Source organism: Cucurbita pepo, chromosome LG16 (assembly GCF_002806865.2).
Source record: "Cucurbita pepo subsp. pepo cultivar mu-cu-16 chromosome LG16, ASM280686v2, whole genome shotgun sequence".
In the NCBI taxonomy this organism is placed as follows: Eukaryota; Viridiplantae; Streptophyta; class Magnoliopsida; order Cucurbitales; family Cucurbitaceae; genus Cucurbita; species Cucurbita pepo.
Genome location: NC_036653.1, coordinates 5297987 through 5319746, shown reverse-complemented (window position 1 = coordinate 5319746; position 21760 = coordinate 5297987). Strand labels below are relative to the sequence as shown.

Here is a 21760-nt window from a genome sequence, read left to right as displayed (position 1 = left end):
TTTTTTTTTTTTTTTTTTTTTTTTTTTTTTTTTTTCCATACCCTGTTCTTCCCCTCCATGAAATCCTGTTTATTTCTCATTTTTAGAGGCTTTTGATCATCATTTCAGGCTGTTTTTGTTGTTTGATCTGGGGTTTCTCTGTCTGTCATGCTCTACAATTGCTTTGTTTTCTGTTTTCCTTTCAAGGCACGTTTGTTTGATTCCTTTTATTTGAATTCTCATGCCTTGATTCTATGTTTTTGCTTCCTTTTTGTTGACCCCTTTGATACCCACAAATTTATTTGTGGGTATCTTGTCTTTTATTGTTCTTGAGATGATTTCCATGGAGGTTTGGTGTTTAATTTGGTCTGGGTTGTTCTTCTAAACTGGGTAGCTTCTTGTGATGGATTGTACTTTTTTGATCTGTTTTGATTTCTTTAGAGCTCCAAACTTTCTGGATCTACCCATATGGTTTTATTTTTTTGGCAAATTATGTCTATTTAGGTGAGCTGGTTTTTTAAGAATGGTTTCATATGTAGTTTCCATTTATGGGGTTTGAGCTGGTTTGTTGCAGTAAACAGTCAGATGTCTGGTTTATGTAGCATAGAAATTGCAAAAGATGTAGTACTAATCTGTATCATATCAAATTTTTGAAGGTTTTGGAAAGAAATTCACCACATTTTGTAGTTCTTGAAGAAGCTACGCTTTGGTTTTAAGATTCTTATAGTTTGACAAGAGTTCTGAAGATTTGAACTCAGAGAAATCTGTAAAGGGCAATTGCAAACATGGGTTTCATGTGTGATTTTTGTGGGGCTCAAAAGTCGATGGTTTACTGCCGATCTGATGCTGCTTGTTTGTGCTTATCTGTGATCGGAATGTCCACTCGGCAAACGCCTTGTCGAAGCGTCATACAAGAACGCTGTTGTGTGAAAAATGTCATACGCATCCTGCCGTGGCAAGATGTATTGAAGAGAGGATTTCTTTGTGTCAAAATTGTGACTGGACGGGCCATGGCACATCTACCTCAGCTTCATCGTCACACAAGAGACAAGCCATTAATTGCTACTCTGGTTGTCCATCAGCTGCAGAACTTCTTCCATCTGGTCCTTTGTTTTGGATGTTCCCTCTGGAAATGATGCTTGTGAGACAGAGTTGGGATTGATGAGCATTGCGGAGACCGACTTGACGGGCGCTGGTCAAAGAATGCTTGGGTCAACTGAAGCCAGTGACGTTTGCAGCCGGGAAAAGTCAAATGTTTTGGATGGATCATCTTCCCTCACTGATTTTCGCTCTAGGCCGCACACTTCAGGCCAGCCAGTTGAATTGGCTAATGTGGCTTTACCCAAGGTGAATGATAAATTTCTTGTTCTTGATTTTGTTTCTAAGTTTATCGTTAAAAAACCTGCAAGTATAGTTTCTGGCATTTGTAACGAGGCGTTGCACGTTTTTCAGGAGGGATGTGTGGCACGTCTTATCATACGCCATTTTTTTTTGGATAAGAAACAATTACAGAAAGCTTTTCCATAAGGCCCTTTTATTAGAACCATCAATTAAGTGATATTAGTGATGACATTTTCTTGAATTTTCCTCTTCATGCGCAGCTACCACAACCATCATTTTACATTAGACGATGCTCGAGATTCTATTGTCACCTTCGTTTCTTTCACATTGAAGTGTCTTTGAATAATCACTGAACTCTTTCACACCTTCACTTCATTCTGATTACAAAATACGTCCTCACAACTCTTTTTGATAGATTTACTCGAGAAATTGTGAACGATATTGTTGTGTCGGTAATACTTCGAGTCTGAAATTTAAGCTTTGAACTTTATATTGTAAACACATTATTAGATTCTTTTTATGGTTGACTGTTGTTATATGGAACCAAATGCATGTTGCTGCAGATTTCCCAATTTCTACTTATTGGTTCTTGTCAAGGATCTTTTGAGGCATCACATTTTTGGCATGCAGTTTTGCTGTCCTGGAACGAAAGTTGCTGGATTCTTCGGTGAGGACGATGACCTCTACAAGGAGTTTGATATGGATGAAATGGATTTGAATCTTGAAAATTATGAGGACCTATTTAGTATGAGCCTTAATCATTCTGAAGAATTTTTCGAGAACGGTGGAATTGATAGCCTTTTCGACTCAAGAGGCCTTTCGTTTGAAGATTCAGTTTGCCACAGTGCAGTTGCTGCAGAGGTACTTGTTTTAATGGATTCATTTCAGTTGCTACAAGTTTCTTTAGCCAATATTTTCTGCCATTGATCTTCCATTGCATCTTCTTCTGGCTTATGGTATGCTTCTCCCAATATGGGCGTGATCACTTGGGGTATTATTACCATATAGTTTGGTCTTAACTCTTGAACATTGTTCTCTCTATGAGTACCGAGCTGAGCTCGGTTGACTTGATATACAAGATTCGGAATGTCTTCTGGTAAAGTTAGAACTAGTGAGATTTGTTTGAGATTAATTCGAGTAAAAGCACGAACATAATATCAATCTTCACTTGAAACAGGGGCGGAGTGAAGAAGAATTGGTATCCTTCTTAGTTCGTCTTGAGTGAAAACAATAAGGTCGAAAAGCTAACGATTTTAAAGTTCTCTCTAATTTTTCCCCTCTAAATTTTCAACATTGAAGGATTATAAGCAAGAAGCTAGAAGGTAAAATTTTGCCGATTCTTAGAACTTTCGACTCCGGAGCTGACTTTTTTCAGATAACTGGAAGTCAAAATTCTCATACATGCATAAAACTGTGTTTTCAGTATTCATCTTTATGAGCTGACACTGCCATTTGGACCATGTGAGATCCCATGTCAGTTGGAGAGGGGAACAAATCATTCCTTATAAGGGTGTGGAAACCTCTCCCGAGTAGACGCGTTTTAAAACCGTGAGGCTGACAGCATTACGTAACGGGCCAAAACGGACAATATCTGCTAGCGGTAGGCTTGGGCTTGGGCTTGGGCTGTTAGACCGTTATCCCATATATATTTCATCATGCAATGGCGTGGTTTCACTTTGGAAATCCTTACTGGAACTGAATTAGCCTTCTTGTGCAGGGTTCTTCTGTTGGAGTGGTCAAACCAATGCAGCCAGCCTGCAGCAATGGTGCATCTGCCGACTCGGTGATGAGTACTAAAACTGAACCAATTCTCTGTTTTAATTCAAGGCAAGCCCAATCGGGTGTGTCGTTTTCTGGTCTCCCTGGCGAGAGTAGTGTTGGTGAATATCAGGACTGTGGAGCCTCTTCAATGCTTCTAAGGGGAGAGCCTCCATGGTGTGTCCCTGGCACTGAAACTTCCTTCCCATCTATTGAACGTAACAATGCTGTTCTGCGTTACAAGGAGAAAAAGAAGACGCGCAAGTAAGTTTTCTCGCCTCTTTCGCTTCTGATTCTCGAATTTAATAGACAGATTCTTGCCTTTCTTCCTGCCGGGCTCGGGCTGGCGTGAGGCAGTAGATTTGCTTGTTTTCATTTCATTGCCTTCATTAGAGCTAAGCTATTCCCGTCTTGAGAGTGACACTGACAACCCTCTCGTCTACATAATGGACTTTAAGTAACGGCCCAAGCCCACCGTTAGCAGATATTGTCCTCTCAAGGTTTTAAAATGCGTTTGCTAGGGAGAGGTTTCCACACCCTTATAAAGAGTGCTTCGTTTCTCTCCAACCAACGTGGGATTTCGCACTTTAAGACCTATTTGGTTATTTTATTAGGAACTGACTTGTCACACTACTAACTCCTGTTTTCCTCAGCTCCAGCATAGATCATCATAATTTCCAATCCTCACTTATAGTTCAATGACCTTGTAGGTTCGAGAAAACAGTGAGATACGCCACTCGCAAAGCGAGAGCAGATGGCAGAAGACGTGTGAAGGGACGGTTTGTGAAGGCAGGAGAGGCCTATGATTGCGACCCACTGAACCGGACTAGAAGCTGCTGAGTACAATTTTTAACTATGCTTTACAAAAAGGAATGAATCACTCTGATGTTTGCTTGGAAAGATGCATTCTTTATTTATCAAATCAGTGGATGATTTCGATACATGATGAAAAGCTGTCTGATTATATCTCACAGGAAGCTTCATATCACCAGAAGACACAAAAGGTGGAGTCGAAAAAGCAGTGCAAAAGATTCAACGACTAAACATTCCGTTCCGGGGCAGATCGGAAAAGGGTGCATCGATCAACCATCCAATTATACAGACAGCAGAAGATTTGCCCCAAGCTTTGAGTAGTAGTTGCCCATAAAGGTCAGCTCCTCTGCAAATATCTGTTAACTGATCCTTGTTGGGCAGAAACTATACTTGGTGACTGTTTTTTTGTTGTTGTTCTGAACTGAAACCTGGCTTGTTGGGTGACAAAACCACCGTTGCCAAAATACTTTTTTTGTCTGTATAGCACACAATCAGCATAAACACATGAAGTTGAGTTGAGTTAGTAGCAGTAGAATATTGGTTCCAAGCTTGAACATATGTTTCCCAGTTCTTGTAAATGTAAGATGATAAATTGCATGTGGAGTTGAAAGGGATTTGGTCATTCTTCTCATGTCTTGTAAATTCATCTACTGACCCTATGAATGTTAGCTCTATTGATGCTCTAAGTAGCTCGAATATGCTTCACCGTTTATTTCTGATTCTACTTCTACATGTCTAAAGTTAAGTTCAAGTTCACAGTTAGTAGATATTGTCTAATTTGCCCCATTATATATCGCCGTCAGCCGTAGTTTTAAAATCCATATATTAGGGAGAGATTCCCACCCTCTATTCCCTTCTCCAACCAACGTGGAATTTTACAATCCCACCCTCTTGGGGTCTAATGTCCTCGTTGGCACACTGTCCGGTGTCTGGCTCTGATGCTATTTGTAACACATAATGTCTGCTTTGGTGCGTTATGTATTGCCATCAGTCTCATTGTTTTAAAACGTGTCTACTAGGAAGAGGTTTCTACCCCATGTTCTCCTCTCCAACTAGGGTGGGATCTCGCAACTCACTCTCCTTATAGAAGTCTAGCGTCCTCGTTGGCACACCGCTTGTGGTCTCTGGTTCTAATACCATTTGCAATATATATTGTCCATTTTGGCTTGTTACGTATCATCATTAGCCTCACATTCTTAAAACGCGTCTATTAGGAAAAGACTTCTACATCTTTATAAGGAATGTTTGTTTCCCGGCTTATCACTTCGTAAGCTACGTACAAGAACAAATACTCGAACTCCTTTAGTAATCGAAGTATAAAATTATATGGATTCAAGCCTTTTTATCTAATAGACTATGAGTTAGTCACTCCCTTTGAGTCTCAATTATCAGGCTTATAAAATCCCATTCTCTACACAGAGAGCAGTAAAAGATCACAGATATCAGAAAATGTGTGATCTTTCTCTGATAAGCTTAGCTGCATTGATGTCCCATATTTTGAAGGCTTCTCAATTGTTGCCACTTGTGCAATAATGGGGATGCTGTGTTGGCCTAGGTGTCGAATAACGACACGTGGACGAAGGGCATAGCTAGTGAAATTTGTATTACAAGGACGACAACTCAGAGCCAATTGGCGACATGTGGATAAGAAGGCCTTTGTGAATGCCGTACTGGTTTATTTGTTTGAATGAGACATAGGTAGTGGATACCCTTTATGCTTCACCAATTATCATATTTGAACATCACTTGTACTACCTGTTCTTACACATTGTTCTTCACAAATACGAAACCTATAGGTGAAGGTTCGATTCCTATTCCGAGCCAGGCGGGAGGTGAAGGCCATAAGAGAAGATTTCTCAAGATTGAATCATAGAGTCGTTCAAATTGACTCTAAAAAAAATTATGTTAATATATTTAAATATCGCCTTCATATCACAACGTGACATCCAATTTGTAGAGTTGAGCTAGAAGAAAAAAAATCAAATTTAAAATTATTTGACTAATTTAATCTTCTTAAATGATTGCTTGATTTTAGAACTTAAAATAAACAAATCCACAGTTCGTATTAATTTTTTAATTCTAAATTCATGTCTCAAGTTTCAAGAAGCTATCAACTAATCTACTAAATAAATTAAAATGTAAATATTTTATTAAACATTAATATAAATATTCTATTAAATATTAAGTATAANTAAAAAGAAAATGAAAAAAAGAATAAAAATGAAAATGAAATAAAAAAAAAGATGAAAACAAAATCTAAAATCCATATCTTAATATAATTAATTGCATTTAAATAATTTTAAGCTGGTTCTTTTAAAAGCGATCGACCTAGAAATCGATCTAGAATAAGCTTTTTGGGTAATTTAGAATTTGTAGAATCAATTTTAAATACGATTACAATTAGGTAAAACGTGGGATGAAAACTACTCTAAAGAAATTGTGAGATCCCTCGTCGGTTAAAGAAGAGAGATGAACGAAACATTCTTTATAAAGATGTGAAAACCTCTCTCTAGCAGATCTTCTCCGGATGCTGGCTTCCAAGGGGGTGGACTGTGAGATCTCACATTAGTTGGAGAGGGAACAAAGTATTCCTTACAAGGGTGTAGAAACCTCTCCCTTCCTTACAAGAGTGTGGAAACTTCTACCTAACACACCCTCTCTTTAACAAAAGCGTTTTAAAATCGTGATACTAACAACAGTATAGAATGAGCTAAAGCAGACAATGATGGACGACTGTTACTAATAGTTAAGATATTATAATCTCAATCAAAAGTTTAAAAGAAGTGGCTTTTGAAGGAGAAGAGACAAGAGAAAAGAAAGGAAAAAGAAGTGGCCTTTGAAAAGGGAATCTAGTAAGCTAGGCATAGCATGTGGATAAAGTCCAAAACATACTCATATTGGCCCCATAACTGCATATTTCCCATATTAGATTTACTGTAGAAGATAAGTGTGGAGATTAGCTAAGTCAATAAAACTACCATTCATTCATTTTACTACAAACTCTATCAGAATTCGCCATTAACGGCAAAAGGAAAGAGAAGTTGGGTACCAAAATCATTGGGTTATCAGATTTACAGTTGAAAGAGATAATCATACCGTCATACAAGTTGCAGAGTTACTCATCCTCTCCGCCGCTAGTGGCAGTTTGTTACTTGTAAAGTTGGTAACTTTGCCTGGACCTGTTGTCTCAACCAATCTACAGAATCCCACAAAAAGAAAAAGGGAAACCAATGAGATGGAAAAGATTTGATTAGGGTTCACCTCATGATATAAAGTAACCATGGTTTTGGGGTTTTGGCTATGGCAGAGTGTGGCAGAAGAGACAGAAAGCTAACCAGGGTTAGAGAACGTGGGTTAGTCTTCTTCAGAGCCGGAGAGGTAGGTTTGGGGTTTGTCGAGCTCCAGAGCTTTACAGGAGGAAGAAGCAAGCTGCTGTGTGTATAAAAGCACCCAGAAAGAAAACCCTCTTGTCATTAACAAAACATACAAAAACGGAAACAAACCTCTCAACGATTCTGTGAATCGCGATCATCTCGATCATCTCTTAGCTCTTCCTCTTGTTAATCTCTCTTCTTCTCATCCTTCGCCGGCGAGCCTCACAGATTTTGGTATGGTTTCTATAGATTCGGATTATGATCTTGGTTTCATTTGCTGATTTGGGTTCTCCGGGTTTTTGGTTTTGGATTTGATCCGATAGGGGGGGGTTCGAACTGGATTGATTTCCCTTTGCATAATCGGTGTTCTTCTGATGATATTTTGACCATTCTTTCAAGCTTTTTGGATCGTTTAATCGAAACTCTCTGTGTTCTAGAATGTTGGGTTTCTCTCTGTTTCTTTTGCTGTTCTTTCTTCTCTCTTTCTCCTGCAATGAAATTGTCAGTGGAAGGTTATCTTGATGATTCTATTCCATGTTCTGGGCTCTTGCATCTAAACAGGTCTTCTCTCAAGGAAGTTTCTATCACCAGTATATACTTTTCTGCCTTCCTTAATCTTCGTTTTCCTGTTGGGAGCTAGGATCATAGAAGAAAGGAGTACACTCGATTCATTAATCTTTCAGCAGATTTGGCTCTATTTCTATACGATGTTTGATAAGTTGCTTTGTGCATTTTCAGATCAGATGTCAACAAAAGGATCAAACTACAGAACCGTTTGAACTCAGAACTCAGAAGTGACTTCTTATACATTCTACTGATTTTCTTTGATTCATCTGAGCTGATCCCAGTTCTTCAAATTTCAAGGAACCTTATGGGTCTGTCCAGCCTTCCTGCTCCTTCTGAAGGAGTACTGGGTGTGATCCTTGTAAATACGGCCCTATCAATATCTATCTTCAAAGGCATAGTTCGATCGATTCTCCATGTTGTTGGCATCCATCTCTCGTCGCCTACATTACCATCCTCACCAGATTCCATTGAGAATGCTTCTGAATCCATAGAATTCCATCTTAACCCGAACGGAAGTTACATCGAAGAGTTCCGCAGCCGAATCCCAGCAATTCTGTTTAACAAAGTTCACAGCTGCAAATTGCTAGAACATGACTGCTCGGTCTGCCTAACCCAGTTTGCACCTGATTCAGAGATAAACCATTTATCTTGTGGTCATCTTTTCCATAGAGTGTGCTTGGAAAAGTGGCTGGACTACTGGAACCTTACGTGTCCTCTGTGTCGAACTCCGTTCATGCCCGAAGAAGACACAGCTTCCTGCTTCTGGTGAGCATTATGAATATTATGGTTGAGGAATTTCATTCCATGTACAGCAGCATAGTGTAGAAAATCTTAAAAGTGCATCCGCAGGCCATAGCATTTGTACCTTCCATATGCATGAGTAGTTGAAGCGTGATGAGTGTTGATGGGTCTCAGACCTCAGTTATTTCATTGTAAATATGAAGCTTTCTGCTTTTTTTCGTGTTTATGAATCCTTGAGACGAACTTTTTACATTTCGAGTTAATGCAGCTACTTCCCTTTCATCACTTTCCTCCTCAGAATTGCATTGCTACGAACCCGAATCTCTTTTTCCTGCTCATATTTATCCTTTTCGAACGATAATCTAAACCTATATAAGATGCCTTAAAAACAGTCTTAAATATCATTAGTGAATTTGAAACATATAATACATTATACTCAGTAGAGACAACCCTCAACAAGTTAAAAATTAGGAAGATCCAACTGAAGGAAAGTTATTAATGCAAGCACAAAACTCATTATTAAGCTAAGTCATTTCTTATCTATCAATTGATTCTCAAAGCAACAGAAACAAGACCTCAACTCGGCAAGTTTCCATAAATAAATAATGGGATTCGGGTTTCATACTAATTGGATGCAACATTGCAGGTATTGATTCCATCCTTACAATCATTTGTGAGGTCGTTGAACGTTTCTAGCTGCTTTTTCCCTCTTAGGAACACCTCTGTGTCAACTGATACCCTCATATATCCATCAAATTCAACTGGTACGCCATTGTTAAGATTCATTGTTTCCGTGTACCATTCACTGTCTTTGTCCCAAAGATCCTTGTAATCGTTGAGGAAATGAGTCGAGAATTTATCTTTCAAGGGGTCAAAGAAATCTGTGTTTGGTTCATTTGCAGCAATGTAAAGGTTCCTTCCATTCTCAATCTTGTCTTGCAACGTCGACAGGAGAGTTTCAGGTGAAGTATCAGCATCAAGATTTGGCCAGAGCTCCTTGTTCTTCGCTTTTTCGCCTCTCACTATATGGACCGAGTCATAATCCCAATTCATTCTCGATGCAATTGAAGATACTATATCCATTAGTCGTCTTGATTTCCAAATCAAATGCCATGGTCGCTTAACTACAGGTTCCGTTTCTCCTTCACATACCCGGTACCAATAATTATCTGGCTCTGCAGACCTGAACTTTCTCAATATCAAGGCATCCTTTACATCTGCAAGTTTCATAGGTGTGACCCGAAAATCATCAACAAGATGAAGACCTAAACGGTCCTTCTTTTGCCATTTCTCCCAATCAGACCAAAACTGACCCTGGTCCAAGATGGATGCAGACTCTTTCAGATGCTCAAAATCGAAGTACAACCTGAAATCTTTTCCTTCCTCATCTTGATTCGATGAAGTATATATTGATGACAGACAAATTTTCAAATCCATAACCAACGTACGATTCAAATACTGAGCTTCACCTAAAGCACACAAGAAGCTCCACAAGTAATGGTTCATGCTTTTGCATTTATCTCCGCCCATCTCATAAAGCAAGTACTTCCCGTGACTAAATGAGCTTTCAGACTCGACCACGGGAAGGGAATCATTCACAACCTCCCCAACAACAGGCAAAGAGACCGCCTTCTCTAGCTGCTCCATTTTCTTCTCAAAATTATGTTTTGGATTCTTTTTCCTCTTCCTTGCATTCACACCAGTGTGGTACTCACCTATGCTAATGATACTAAGAGTGCAATTCGCAGATCTAGTAATCACAAACCTCCTATAATCTTTATAAAAAGAAGCAATCTTCCCTTCCTTGGGCCGGAACCGCCACGCCATATCACAGGTGCTATCGTTAGATCCACGAACTGGTTTCCCAAACCGGTAAAAATGAATGTCCTTGAATCGTTCTATGGTGGTCTCCATCATGAAATGGAAAACCTCAGGGTCACGGCAATCGATCGGGTCATCCACATTGACATTACACTCAGGCAAAGTTCCTTCAGCAGCGGTGCCCAAAGCAGAGTTTTCCGCATCAATCAGTTTAACAATATCAGTTTCATTGAGAAAAGTTTCAAATGCAGTTTGATTGGCAGCCATGAAATCCTCCCCAGTCTTCATCACAGTGCTATCAGTTTTAAAAGTGGCATTGGATTTTGATGTGAGAAAGGTAGTGATCTTGGTGGATGGGTGAAAAAGAGGATCCTCAGGTTCGTATGTGGCAGCAATAATCGTAAAAATTAAAACCCCAATCACAAACAGAGTGAAACAAAGATTCCCAATAAGAGCAAGCGCATTCTGACCAAGATTCTCTGGTCGAAAGCTTCCAGTTCTGTAAAGAGAAGACCGACCCAACATCTTCCTAATCTACAACTATCAAACAACTGGGGAAAAAAAAACCCTGAAAACCAGAGCGCCAAGAATCATTCACAGAACAATCGACAACAAAAAAACAAGAACAACCCTAACTTCTCACTAATCTCTCCAGAAATGTGCAAAAAACAAAATGCGCTTCCCCGAGATCAATGATCCAACAAAATCCACAAGAATCAAACCAAACAAAGCTTCAATTCCACAAGTACATTGATATGGAATGAACGAATTAGAATGAAGAAGCGCTATAACTAGTACCTGTGGCTCAAGCAAGAAGACGATTCGAGCTCAGCACCATGGCCTTCCAAGTGAGATGCGAACTGAGAGCAACGGGGAAATGGTAGATTTCTCTAAGCCTCAAAAAAGTCGGAGGGAAGACCGAGTAATCGGCGGGAGAAAAGGGATAAATAATCATTAATAATTAATAATTAATAATTAATAATTAAACTAAAAATATAAATATATTCTTCCGTTAACGGTCAGGCCTCAGGCGCGCTGCCCCTGGACTCGAAGGGTACTTCCACGTGTCCAATCGAATGACGTGGATGAAGATCGAGGATTTCATTTGTTGATCCGATCTGAGCTGGAGCGGTTTTCTCTGTACTTTTGGTCACGGAAACAGTGGCAATAGCGTAATTAATATCAATTTTATGCCTTCTTTTATTACGAGTAGTAATTGATTCGTTATAAGCTTCATTTTTTTTAATGGAATTATTTGATGAATCCTAAGAACTCGTGACGTATTTAATGTACTGATTATATTTTTTTTCTCAATTTTTTTAAAAAGGCTTATTTTGTAATATTTATTGCACGTGCACATAATGGGTTATGATTAAATATCTAAAAAAAATATTTATAATTTTTTTTTTTGTTCGAGAAGGGCCTACAGGTACAATGACCAAATCCACTACCGAATAGGGATCAAACAATGACCTCTTAATCTACAATCAAAAGGGTCCGAATAATTATGATATTAATGAAAAGGGTAATTCTTTTTGTTCAATAAGAGAAGGGCCGAACGGCCTAACCAGTACAATGACTATAAGAAAAGGGCCCTGACAAATTCGAACTAGTGAATCCAAATGCTCTACCATTGAACTAAGGACCCTTCTTTGATATTTTAATATGCAGTCAAATCCACCGTCGAAGAGTGATGATATTAATTATAAAAAAAAAAAAAAAAAAGGTAATATGCAGTCAAATGCTCTACATACCCTACTAGGTTCGAACTGACGACCTCTTTGTCTAAAAAAAAACATATACAAAAGGGCCCTACCGGGTTCGAACCGGTGACCTCTTGATCTGCAGTCAAATGCTCTACCACTGAGCTAAGGACCCCTTATTGACTTTTTGATATACAATCAGATACACTACCAAAGATTGACACCGGATAGATAGTCAAATGAAAAGAAAAAAATAGAAAAAGGTTTCTGTTGGATTCAAACCAGTGACCTTCTAGATCTGTAATCAAATGCTCTTTTTAATATGTAATCAAATGCACCACGGAAGAAAGAAAAGAATAGGGAAAGGGCCCTGGTTCAAATCGGCAACCTTTGATATAATTTTAGAATGAAAAGCACTCTCATCAATTGTGGACATCAAACCCGTCTCGAATGGGGAGGAAACTCCACGTTTCAGAAAGTACGATGGATTGGAAAACAATTTTTTCACATTAGATAAATGGGGTTGGAGACGAAATTATTTTTACTGTCTTCGTCCCCGATCCCATCCCGTTTAGCATAAATATATTTTCAACAACATATTAAAATCAATTATTTAATCCAAAGATACCTAAACTACATACATTCATAGTAATTTACAAACAAAATCAACCACACATGCAACCACCATCACTTGGACACGATGCCACTAACCACAGCTGCAACCATAGCCGTAGGGTCCCCCAAAACGGCCGAGACAACAGCACGAGCTGCAGCACCAGCCATCTGACCATACTTCCCAACCGACCCTCTTACCACAGGACGGTTTTGCAGCGACCCCTTAAGCCTTGGAATACTCGTAACCATTTGCCTAACCCTATTCTTATCCACATTCAAATACACAGCCAACCAGCTCTCCACCAGCATCTCCTTCACACACGAAAGATGAAGATTATACGCCCCGCACTGCGACCTATAAGACCAACCGAGCCCCGTTCCACCGCAGCCGTGACACGAGCTAGATAGCTTGCTACAAAGGTAAAGATCGCGCTTCCCATCGTCGAGGACTTGCGGGAGGTTCGCGCAACAAGGATGTAAATCAAAGTCACAGCTATCGCAATGGTACACAAATCCATGCACGTAGGTTCTACATGCATCGCATACGCGCTTGCATTTGCCGGGGGGATGGTAGTATAATTTGAACTCGCATTTTTGGTAGAACGGGTGGGTGGTTCGTGGCGCGGCAATGGCGCACGCCTTGTGTAAGGTGAAGGCACATTGGTGACATTTGTATTTGTAGCCAATGCCAGCTTCCTTGCACCCGTCGCAGTTGTAAGGGGTTTCAGTGTACTCGAGACGTAGCTTGTGGCGCGGGTGGATTGGGTGTGTTAGCTCTTTCTCGATCTTCATGTTGTTGATGTTGTTGTTGTTCTTCGAATTGTGCTTATATGAAGGTGAGTTGGGAGGTGGAAGGATTCACCTTGATTGGGTTGTTTTGGAATATGTTGCATGGGAGATGCTTTGCTTAGGGTTTACGATTAGAAGAATATCTTTATTCGGTTGACATAAGGAGTATTTGTTGGGTATCTATTAAAGTTTTCGAAGAATTTGATGCTGTTTATGTGCATCTTTGACACCTATGTAATGCGTAGTTTTATCAACGCTCAATCATTGGGAATATGAACGTATTCTCGGTTAGCTGTTTATGGAGCCTGTTGCATATTTATAGCTTGTTCAATTGTTATATGTAATAAAGTTATACGAAAATGATCCTATATAGTAAGCGAAGAGCCGTTTATACTACATAGTTATATATAAAGATAGTTAATATCTGTTAAACCTCTATGTATAGTAAATTGAACCATATATATATATATATCCCTTGGTCAGTGTTTTGAGTTACTATTGAGTGTAGAGTTGGGTCAAGGGTCGACACTCTAATCCCGTTAAATGATCAAATAACATTGTTATAGCATAAGACTAAAGCTATGAATACTATATTATAGCGTTAAAAAAATGTTATAATAGGTTAAAGATAGCATAATATTTTAGCTATATTTAACATATTATAACTTTAATAAAATGCTACGAGATGTTTTTATAACAATGTATATAAGCTATAGTTTTATACTATATTATAGCTATAAAAAAACGCTATAAAAAGTCTTAGACTTTTAATAACACGGGCTGTCACGACGTACGAAAAACGCTATAAAAAGTCTATGATAGCGTTTTTTGTATGTTATCGTGTTCATTATTTCCCCGTTCTTAAGAAAACTAGGGACTACGTGGGTAGTTAGCTCCAGATATGGACCCTTATTGAGTGTAGAAATAGGCAAACATGTAAACCAGTCCCGATTGGATTAGGGACTACACGGGTAGGTGTTAGGATGAGAGCTCGAAAATGCACTTTCTGGGTTCTCTGTATTCTATCATTGTAAACTTTCCGCCAATATTCCTTTATGCATTTTCTCTCTCATGTTCTTTGCGTTCATCTAGATCGAGTGTGTGCGTTGTTACGCGATTCTAACATTTCTCTTACTCTAACTCGTTAGATTTGGGATGATAGTGAGGAACGTCAAAGAAGAAAAAGCAAAGAAATCGAGCGGTGGCGGGACGAATGTCGTTAGAACGGATGGAGGGAGTGTTGGTGGTGTTTCCCTTAGTATGGAAGGCAAATAAAGGGAGGAGTGTCCCACAGAATCTGGATATTAATGAAAGAAAAGGAGGTATGATGACCAGTTGTTGGTTGATTGTAGGCATTACTTGAAAAAGCAGAAGAGAATTGGGCAAGTGGATCTATCAGTTAGGTTCTTGGTGCCTTCCGTAAACAAAACAAAATGAATCACAATGTTCGTGATTCGAATCACCATAAGAGGTTTGATCAATACCACTTGAATGACTCTAACATACAAGTTCTAAACACAAGAATTTGTAAATAAAATCTGAGCAATAACAAAGATAGGAAATATAAATTCTATTCTTTTTAATTCCAAAATGTATGTCTCTGATCAAAGAAAGGAAAACATTATATTTATATAGGCTTATATAGTTTTACAACCTTATCCTTGTCACACATAACTCCCAAATTAAATTGACTAGTAAATGAGAAATACTCGTAACCTCGTATTAAAATGGTTAATGGTGGAATATGATAACTTAAGTGGATTACAATATAACCTTAACTTCTCTATTAAAAACTAGCTTAAATATGACAAATAAATATTTAAATTATAATTAAATAGGGTCAGGAATGAATGTTTTTATTAATCATTTGGATTAGTTCCATAAATTTAGCTGAGTCAATTAAATGCATTTAATGCATCTCTTTCGTAAAGCTCTTGCACAACATATAAGGGAGGTCTCCAATGTCTTCTAGAATTTTTTTTGATGAGCTCATCATAGTTTGAATATAAGTGTACAAGGTTTGTTGTAGCTTCTTGGCTTTCATCCGTGTAATTAAACCTTGAGGTATGGAAATTCCTTGGTCGTGGTTCATATCAAGTTCGTTTATGTTTAACGATTTGTGAGGGGTAGATTTGAATTCCTTGACGTTTTGATTGAAATTATAATGTTTGAACTAGTTGAGTCATGCTCGTATTGGTTAAACTTTACTCATACTTTGTAAGATCTCAGATGGGTTGGAGAGGGAAACAAAACATTTCTTCTAAGAATGTGGAAACCGCTCCTTATTAGACTTGTTTTAAAACCGTGAAACTAACGGCGATACGTAATAGGCCAAAGAGCTTTGACAATATATGCTAGCGGTGAGTTTTGGCTGTTACAAATGGTATTAGCTAGACATGGGGCAGTGTGCTAGCGAAGACGTTGAGCCCCAAGGAGGTGGATTGTGAGATCCCACATCGATTGGGAAGGGAATGAAACATTGCTTGTAAAGGTGTGGAAACTTCCTTCTAATATACACTTTTTAAAACTGTGAGACTGACAACGAAACGTGACGGATGAAAGTGGACAATATTACTACTTCTAGTAACTAATTATGTATCATATCATGTAACTCAAAATTTAATATAATATTTTAATCAAAATAATAGAACATAAGAAATTAAATTGGCTAATATGAAAATAGCTATCAATAATTGGTTAAATTTCCATAAAATTTTTTTAAAATAAAAAGAGCCCTAGGTTTCGGTACGTGCGTGGATATACTACGTTGGTTGTAGAATTGGGCCTGGCACGTGTATGTTCAGGCCCATTTGTAAACGAAAATAAACAGCTATGAAAATAAAAATTTAAAAAAAAAAAAGAAAAAAACAACGGAAATGGTAGCCATCGGAACCCTAGAACGATCCGGCGAAGGGATTAGGCTACCGTCACTGTCACTGGTAATCAAGCGATCGTTTTAGCTATTTATGTTCGAAATTTACGAAGCTAGTTTTGTTCTTACGAATTAAGTATTGGAATTCTTCTTATTTCTTCTCATTTCCCCAATTTGTTTCAGTTTCTTCCACGGTGTCAATAGCTTCTGGTTTTGCGAATTTCACTTTGTTTTCAGATACGAGGAGTTTAGGACTGTTAATTGATTGTACAAATCTTCAGTTCGTATGAACCGATTGAGTTTCCTTAACTCGTGTTTTCGGTCTCGAGAAAATTGAAGATCATCCATTTCTGTAAAGCCGCGGTTATTTCTCTCGAAGGAAAGTGAGGGAGATGGAAGTCCTTTAGGAAAATTCTCCCGATTCTTGTAGAAGTCCTTTAGAAATGAGTGGTGGCCGGCAGCGGACCCTCGGAGTTGGGGTTCAGCATGTTTTAGACCATCTGAAACGAATGCAGGCTGAGAATCCTGCTTTTTATTATGCTGTTCAGGGCGATGGTGATCAGTCTGGAGGGAATATATTTTGGGCAGATGCAACGTCTAGAATGAATTATTCATACTTTGGTGACACCGTTGTATTGGATACAACATTTAGAAAAAACCAGTATAGGGTGCCTCTTGCTGCGTTTACAGGGTTTAATCATCATGGTCAGCCAGTGTTGTTTGGATGTGCATTGGTTCTTCATGAGTCTGAATCTTCATTCATTTGGCTCTTCCAAACTTGGCTTCAAGCAATGTCTGGACGCCAACCAATTTCCATTACAACTGACCCAGAGAGGCTTATCCAGGTTGCTGTTGCGCAGGTTCTGCCAGGTACCCGACATCGTTTTTGCAAGTGGGCTATATTCAGAGAAACACTGGAGAAGTTGTCTCATCTCTGTCAATCTCACCCCACTTTTGAAACTGAATTTAGAAAATGTGTTAATGAGGCTGAGACAATTGAAGAATTTGAGTCCTGTTGGGAATCCCTTCTGAATAGATATTACATTATGGATAATGACTGGCTTCAGTTAATGTATAGTGCTAGACAACAGTGGGTACCCGTTTACATGAGGGATACTTTCTTTGGAGAATTGTCAATAAATGAGAGCTATAAGAGTTTGAATTTGTTTTTCGATGGATATATTACTGCGTCCACCACGATACAGATGTTGGTTAGGCAGTATGAAAAGGCCATGGCAAGCTGGCATGAAAAAGAGTTAAAAGCTGATTATGACACAACTAACTCTATGCCAGTTTTGAAAACACCATCTCCAATGGAAAAACAGGCTGCAGATCTATATTCGAGGAGGATATTCAGAAAGTTCCAGGAGGAATTGGTAGAAACTCTTGCCAATCCTGCTACCAAAATTAACGACTCAGGAACCGTTGCCACTTATCGAGTAGCAAAATTTGGGGAAGACCATAAAGCACATGCTGTTAGTTTTAATTCATTTGAGATGAAAGCTAATTGCAGCTGTCAACTGTTTGAATACTCGGGAATAATTTGCAGGCATATATTAGCAGTTTTTAGGGCAAAAAATGTTCTTACCCTTCCTTCCCAATACGTATTGAAACGGTGGACCAGAAATGCCAGAAATGGAGCTGCAATAGATGACCATAATTCTGAATTACCAAATGAAGCTGGAGATTCTTCAACTGTTAGGTACAATAAGCTTCGTCAAGAAGCAATCAAGTATGTTGAGGAAGGAGCAAAGTCAATTCATATTTATAATGCGGCTGTGGATGCCCTAAAAGAGGCCTCTAGAAAGGTTGCAGCTGTGAAGAACCGGGGCCCTGGAGCTACTAATGGTGATATTATGGCCAATGGAGTTGTTGGGGCTTTGATTGCAACAGAAGAGGATCAGACAGCAACCTATCAATCTGTGGTTAGTCTCTTTAATTTGCAGTTTTAAATCCACTGAATTCTATCATTATTTATCAATGATCCTACACCCCTTCTCCTGAGTGGAACTTCGGTCATTTTTACCCAAAAATTGAGCATTGTATTTGAGTGACATCTAAAGTATTGGGAAACATACTATATTTCATGAGGCTCTTGATGAAAAAATGTTGTAGAGTTCATTGGCAGGCTTTACTTTCGAACCGGGTTAACCTGGTGGGTTGGAAAGTTCATTAGTTAATGCTAATAGTAATGTTTAGATTTGTGTCTCGTAGACATTACTGAGTTATTCTTGTCCTATAATGTACTTTGGTTGGATTCATTCATTCCCTTTTCCATTTTAGCTGATGTATTCGTCGACACATCTTCAGATGGGTACAGATTGGTTCTTGCAATCAAAATCAAATTCTTATTGCCTCCAGCGTACTTGATTTTTATTGAGAAATCAAACTTTTCGTTAAGAAAAATTCAATTGACCTCTTATTTTAGTTGCCTACGTTATTATTTCCTCTGCCACTTCTTTCGCCATATTTGTAATTTTATCCTAATTATTTATATGCTTGACTTTTCTTCTTTGATGCATCTGTTGTGCTGTTTCTCTGTGCATTTCTTTAAATTGAATTAACTAGAAGATTATGCTCTTACCGTCTCTTGCTCAATGTCGAAGCGAGTCAATAGATTTTTCAAGCTTTCAGTTAATTAGTTTCAGGTTGGTAGCAGTCATGTGGGTTGTGTTCTTGTTGTTCTTGTCTGGGTAGTTTTCATATCTACTTTCCTCTGAGGTAGTGAAGGGACAAAGCTAGATGTAGCCTACCATGGAGGGGGGGTTGAGAATACCGATAAGATAAATGAAGATTTAGGACATAATGCATTTTCTTATTTGTTTCTTCTTTTTCCAGGAACAGAAGGAGAAGAAAATTCGTGAGCTTTCTGCAGAGTTGGAAAGAACAAATCAACGTTGTGAAGTGTACAGAGCAAATCTCCTAGCTGTTCTAAGGGACATGGAAGAGCAGAAGTTGAAGTTATCTGTGAAGGTCCAAAATGCGAGGCTTAGTTTGAAAGAATGAATGATCACAAAATACAAGAAACAAGCAATTTCTCTCTTTATGGATGCCATCCTCCGCCCGAGTCGATCCGATCCGTCCATTGCGTTCATCTTTTTACCGGTTCTTCCTTCTAACGACTAACAATGGGAAATCGACGAATGAGCAACCGTGGTATTGAAAGGAGCATTCTAGTGTGTGTCATGTAAGTGTTCTCTAAATTGTGAACGTTTCTTTGGTTTTTCCATGGAAATATGCTATATAAACATCCAACTGTGTAAGCCACAAAGAGGTAGTTGGATCTAGGATGAACCATCCTGAACATCTGCCATTAATGGCTGCTATCGACCTCGACTAGGATTATGAAGATGAATGCTATCATATCCTAATGACTCGAACAACTCTCATCTTGTTTGAGTGATTCTTGTGAAGTAAATAGAATGTGTATTGTTAAACGTTCTTCAAAGTTTTCAGTAATACCATCTAACATTCAGTACTTTTTCATTTCATGCTTCTGGTGAAATCAATTCTGAGAATTCTTCAACGTCTCTCCTGCTGCTCACTTTCAATCATGTCAGGTCATAGCCCTGTTAGAGTCAAGCTCAACTTTCATAATCAGGTCATAGCCCGGTTAGAGTCAAGCTCAACTTTCATAATCAGGTCATAGCCCTGTTAGAGTCAAGCTCAACTTTCATTATGAACATCAACTTTCATAATGTGTTCATAAGCTTGATAACTCCTATCTACATTAAGATCTGGACACTGATTAGTTAGCTCATTAAATATGAGCTTTAATGGGCAACGTTGAATTGTTGGATAGCACCCATAAATTTGCTACCACACGTGTAGCTTGATTGTTCGGGTCGTTTCTAGATACATTATATTGGTGTTATCTGAATCAATTTGTCTTATAATCCAATATTGACTATAGCTATCCAACAATGCCTTCAAAGGACTAAAACCTAATATAAAAGGATGATTACACTTTTAATTGGAGATGTCCACAGGGTGGGGCGGTAAGGGAAAAGCCTTTTTCGTTCCTGTTCCTGTTCCTGCCTCCGTTCTTTAATATATATGCACGCATATATTTGTTTTTATAGGTAAAAAGTGAGTGGAACGGGGATGGATCCCATCCCCAACCCAATTTAGCTAATGAGAAAAAATCTGTTCTCGCTCTTCTCATTTTCCATTTAAACTGAGATTTCCTATTCCGTTTCAGTCACATGTGGGTTAAATGATTTTGTATCTATTTGAAGTGTTCAATATACTCTTAAACTTTTAAGTTCGTCAATTAATTATTTGATTTTAAAAATTCATCATCTAATCTAATCATAAGGTTAGATTTGAGATCTAAAAATGATTGGAGATTAATATATATTTTTTAAAATGATTGGAAATAGATAATTTATAATCTAGAAATATTATATATGTTTTTTTGAATTAAAAAGATTAGTATTGTCTAAATTAGTCTAACAATTAAGTATGCATTTCTGATGTGCAACAGCTAGATTTGACGTGACAATAATAGAGACAACTACAAAAAGCATGATAGGAGGTTTGTTACACGTTACAAAGAGAATGTCCGAAGAGCATGAAGTGTTTTTTGAACACTTTTTCCTTACATCTAAATCATTCGTATCTCGAGTTTGGAAAACATTTCATTATAAAAGATAAACATACGTTTATTGCTTTCTTTTTTTTTTTTTTTTATTTCCTTCTCTTTCTTATATCTAAAAAAGCAACTATAGTTCTAATAAGTAAAGTCAATAAAGGAAACCATTACAACTCTACTACAATTTGATAGAGAAATCAAATCGTAAATTTTGATCGAACTGATTATGTAAGATCTTATATTGGTTAAAATCATGAGGTTGACGGCTACGTAACGAGCCAAAGCAGACAATATCTGTTAGCGGTGGGCTTGGACTATTACAAATGGTATTAGAGTCGGGCACCGAGCGATGTGCCAGCGAGGACGCTATCTGTTAGCAGTGGGCTTGGGCTATTACAAATGGTATCAAAGTCAGGCACTGAGCGGTGTGCCAACGAGGACGCTATTTGTTAGCAGTGGGCTTGTGCTGCTATAAATGGTATCAGAGCCAGACACCAAGCGATGTGCCAACGAGGACGCTATCTATTAGCAGTAGGCTTGGGCTGTTACAAATGGTATCTGAGCCAAGCACCAAGCGGTGTGCCAACGAGGACGCTATCTGTTAGCAATGGACTTGGGCTGCTACAAATGGTATTAGAGCTAGACACCGAGCGATGAGCCAACGAGGACGCTATGTGTTAGTAGTGGGCTTGGGCTATTACAAATGGTATCAGAGCCAGGCACCGAGCGGTGTGCCAACAAGGACGCTAGCACCCAAGGAGGAGTGGATGGTAAGATCTCATATCAATTAGAG

The 21760-nt window shown here is 38.5% G+C and overlaps 4 protein-coding genes, 1 non-coding gene and 1 pseudogene across 8 annotated transcripts; 3 read left to right on the top strand and 3 right to left on the bottom strand.

Annotated features, from left to right (window-relative positions):
• LOC111777521 overlaps positions 1-4522 on the top strand; it is a 4974-nt pseudogene extending 452 nt beyond the window's left edge.
• Positions 4523-7086: 2564 nt separating this feature from the next.
• On the top strand, positions 7087-8858 carry LOC111777404 (probable E3 ubiquitin-protein ligase XERICO). Of its 3 annotated transcripts, XM_023656983.1 has the most exons (3): positions 7087-7499; positions 7827-7922; positions 8004-8858. In XM_023656983.1, exon 3 carries the CDS (start codon positions 8137-8139, stop codon positions 8599-8601), a length of 465 nt encoding a protein of 154 aa, XP_023512751.1. In that variant the 5' UTR covers positions 7087-7499; positions 7827-7922; positions 8004-8136; the 3' UTR covers positions 8602-8858. The 3 variants fall into 3 exon arrangements, with proteins under 3 accessions (XP_023512751.1, XP_023512749.1, XP_023512750.1); XM_023656981.1 differs by lacking the exon at positions 7827-7922; XM_023656982.1 differs by lacking the exon at positions 7087-7499 and having other exon boundaries at positions 7506-7922.
• Positions 8859-9096: 238 nt separating this feature from the next.
• LOC111777403 lies at positions 9097-11328 on the bottom strand. Its single transcript, XM_023656980.1, has 2 exons — positions 11193-11328; positions 9097-10962 (listed from the first exon to the last, which is right to left on the bottom strand). Exon 2 carries the CDS (start codon positions 10917-10919, stop codon positions 9198-9200), a length of 1722 nt encoding a protein of 573 aa, XP_023512748.1. The 5' UTR covers positions 10920-10962; positions 11193-11328; the 3' UTR covers positions 9097-9197.
• An 872-nt stretch (positions 11329-12200) lies between these two features.
• TRNAC-GCA lies at positions 12201-12272 on the bottom strand. The gene has a single exon. It is a non-coding gene; the product is annotated as a tRNA-Cys (tRNA).
• A 512-nt stretch (positions 12273-12784) lies between these two features.
• Positions 12785-13504, bottom strand: LOC111777035. The gene has a single exon (XM_023656479.1). The coding sequence runs from the start codon at positions 13502-13504 to the stop codon at positions 12785-12787; it is 720 nt and encodes a 239-aa protein (XP_023512247.1).
• Positions 13505-16362: 2858 nt separating this feature from the next.
• LOC111777584 (protein FAR1-RELATED SEQUENCE 9-like) lies at positions 16363-19864 on the top strand. Of its 2 annotated transcripts, none has more exons than XM_023657243.1 (3): positions 16363-16440; positions 16611-18298; positions 19212-19864. In XM_023657243.1, exons 2-3 carry the CDS (start codon positions 16817-16819, stop codon positions 19377-19379), a joined length of 1650 nt encoding a protein of 549 aa, XP_023513011.1. In that variant the 5' UTR covers positions 16363-16440; positions 16611-16816; the 3' UTR covers positions 19380-19864. The 2 variants fall into 2 exon arrangements, with proteins under 2 accessions (XP_023513011.1, XP_023513010.1); XM_023657242.1 differs by having other exon boundaries at positions 16557-18298.
• The last annotated feature ends 1896 nt before the right edge of the window (positions 19865-21760 follow it).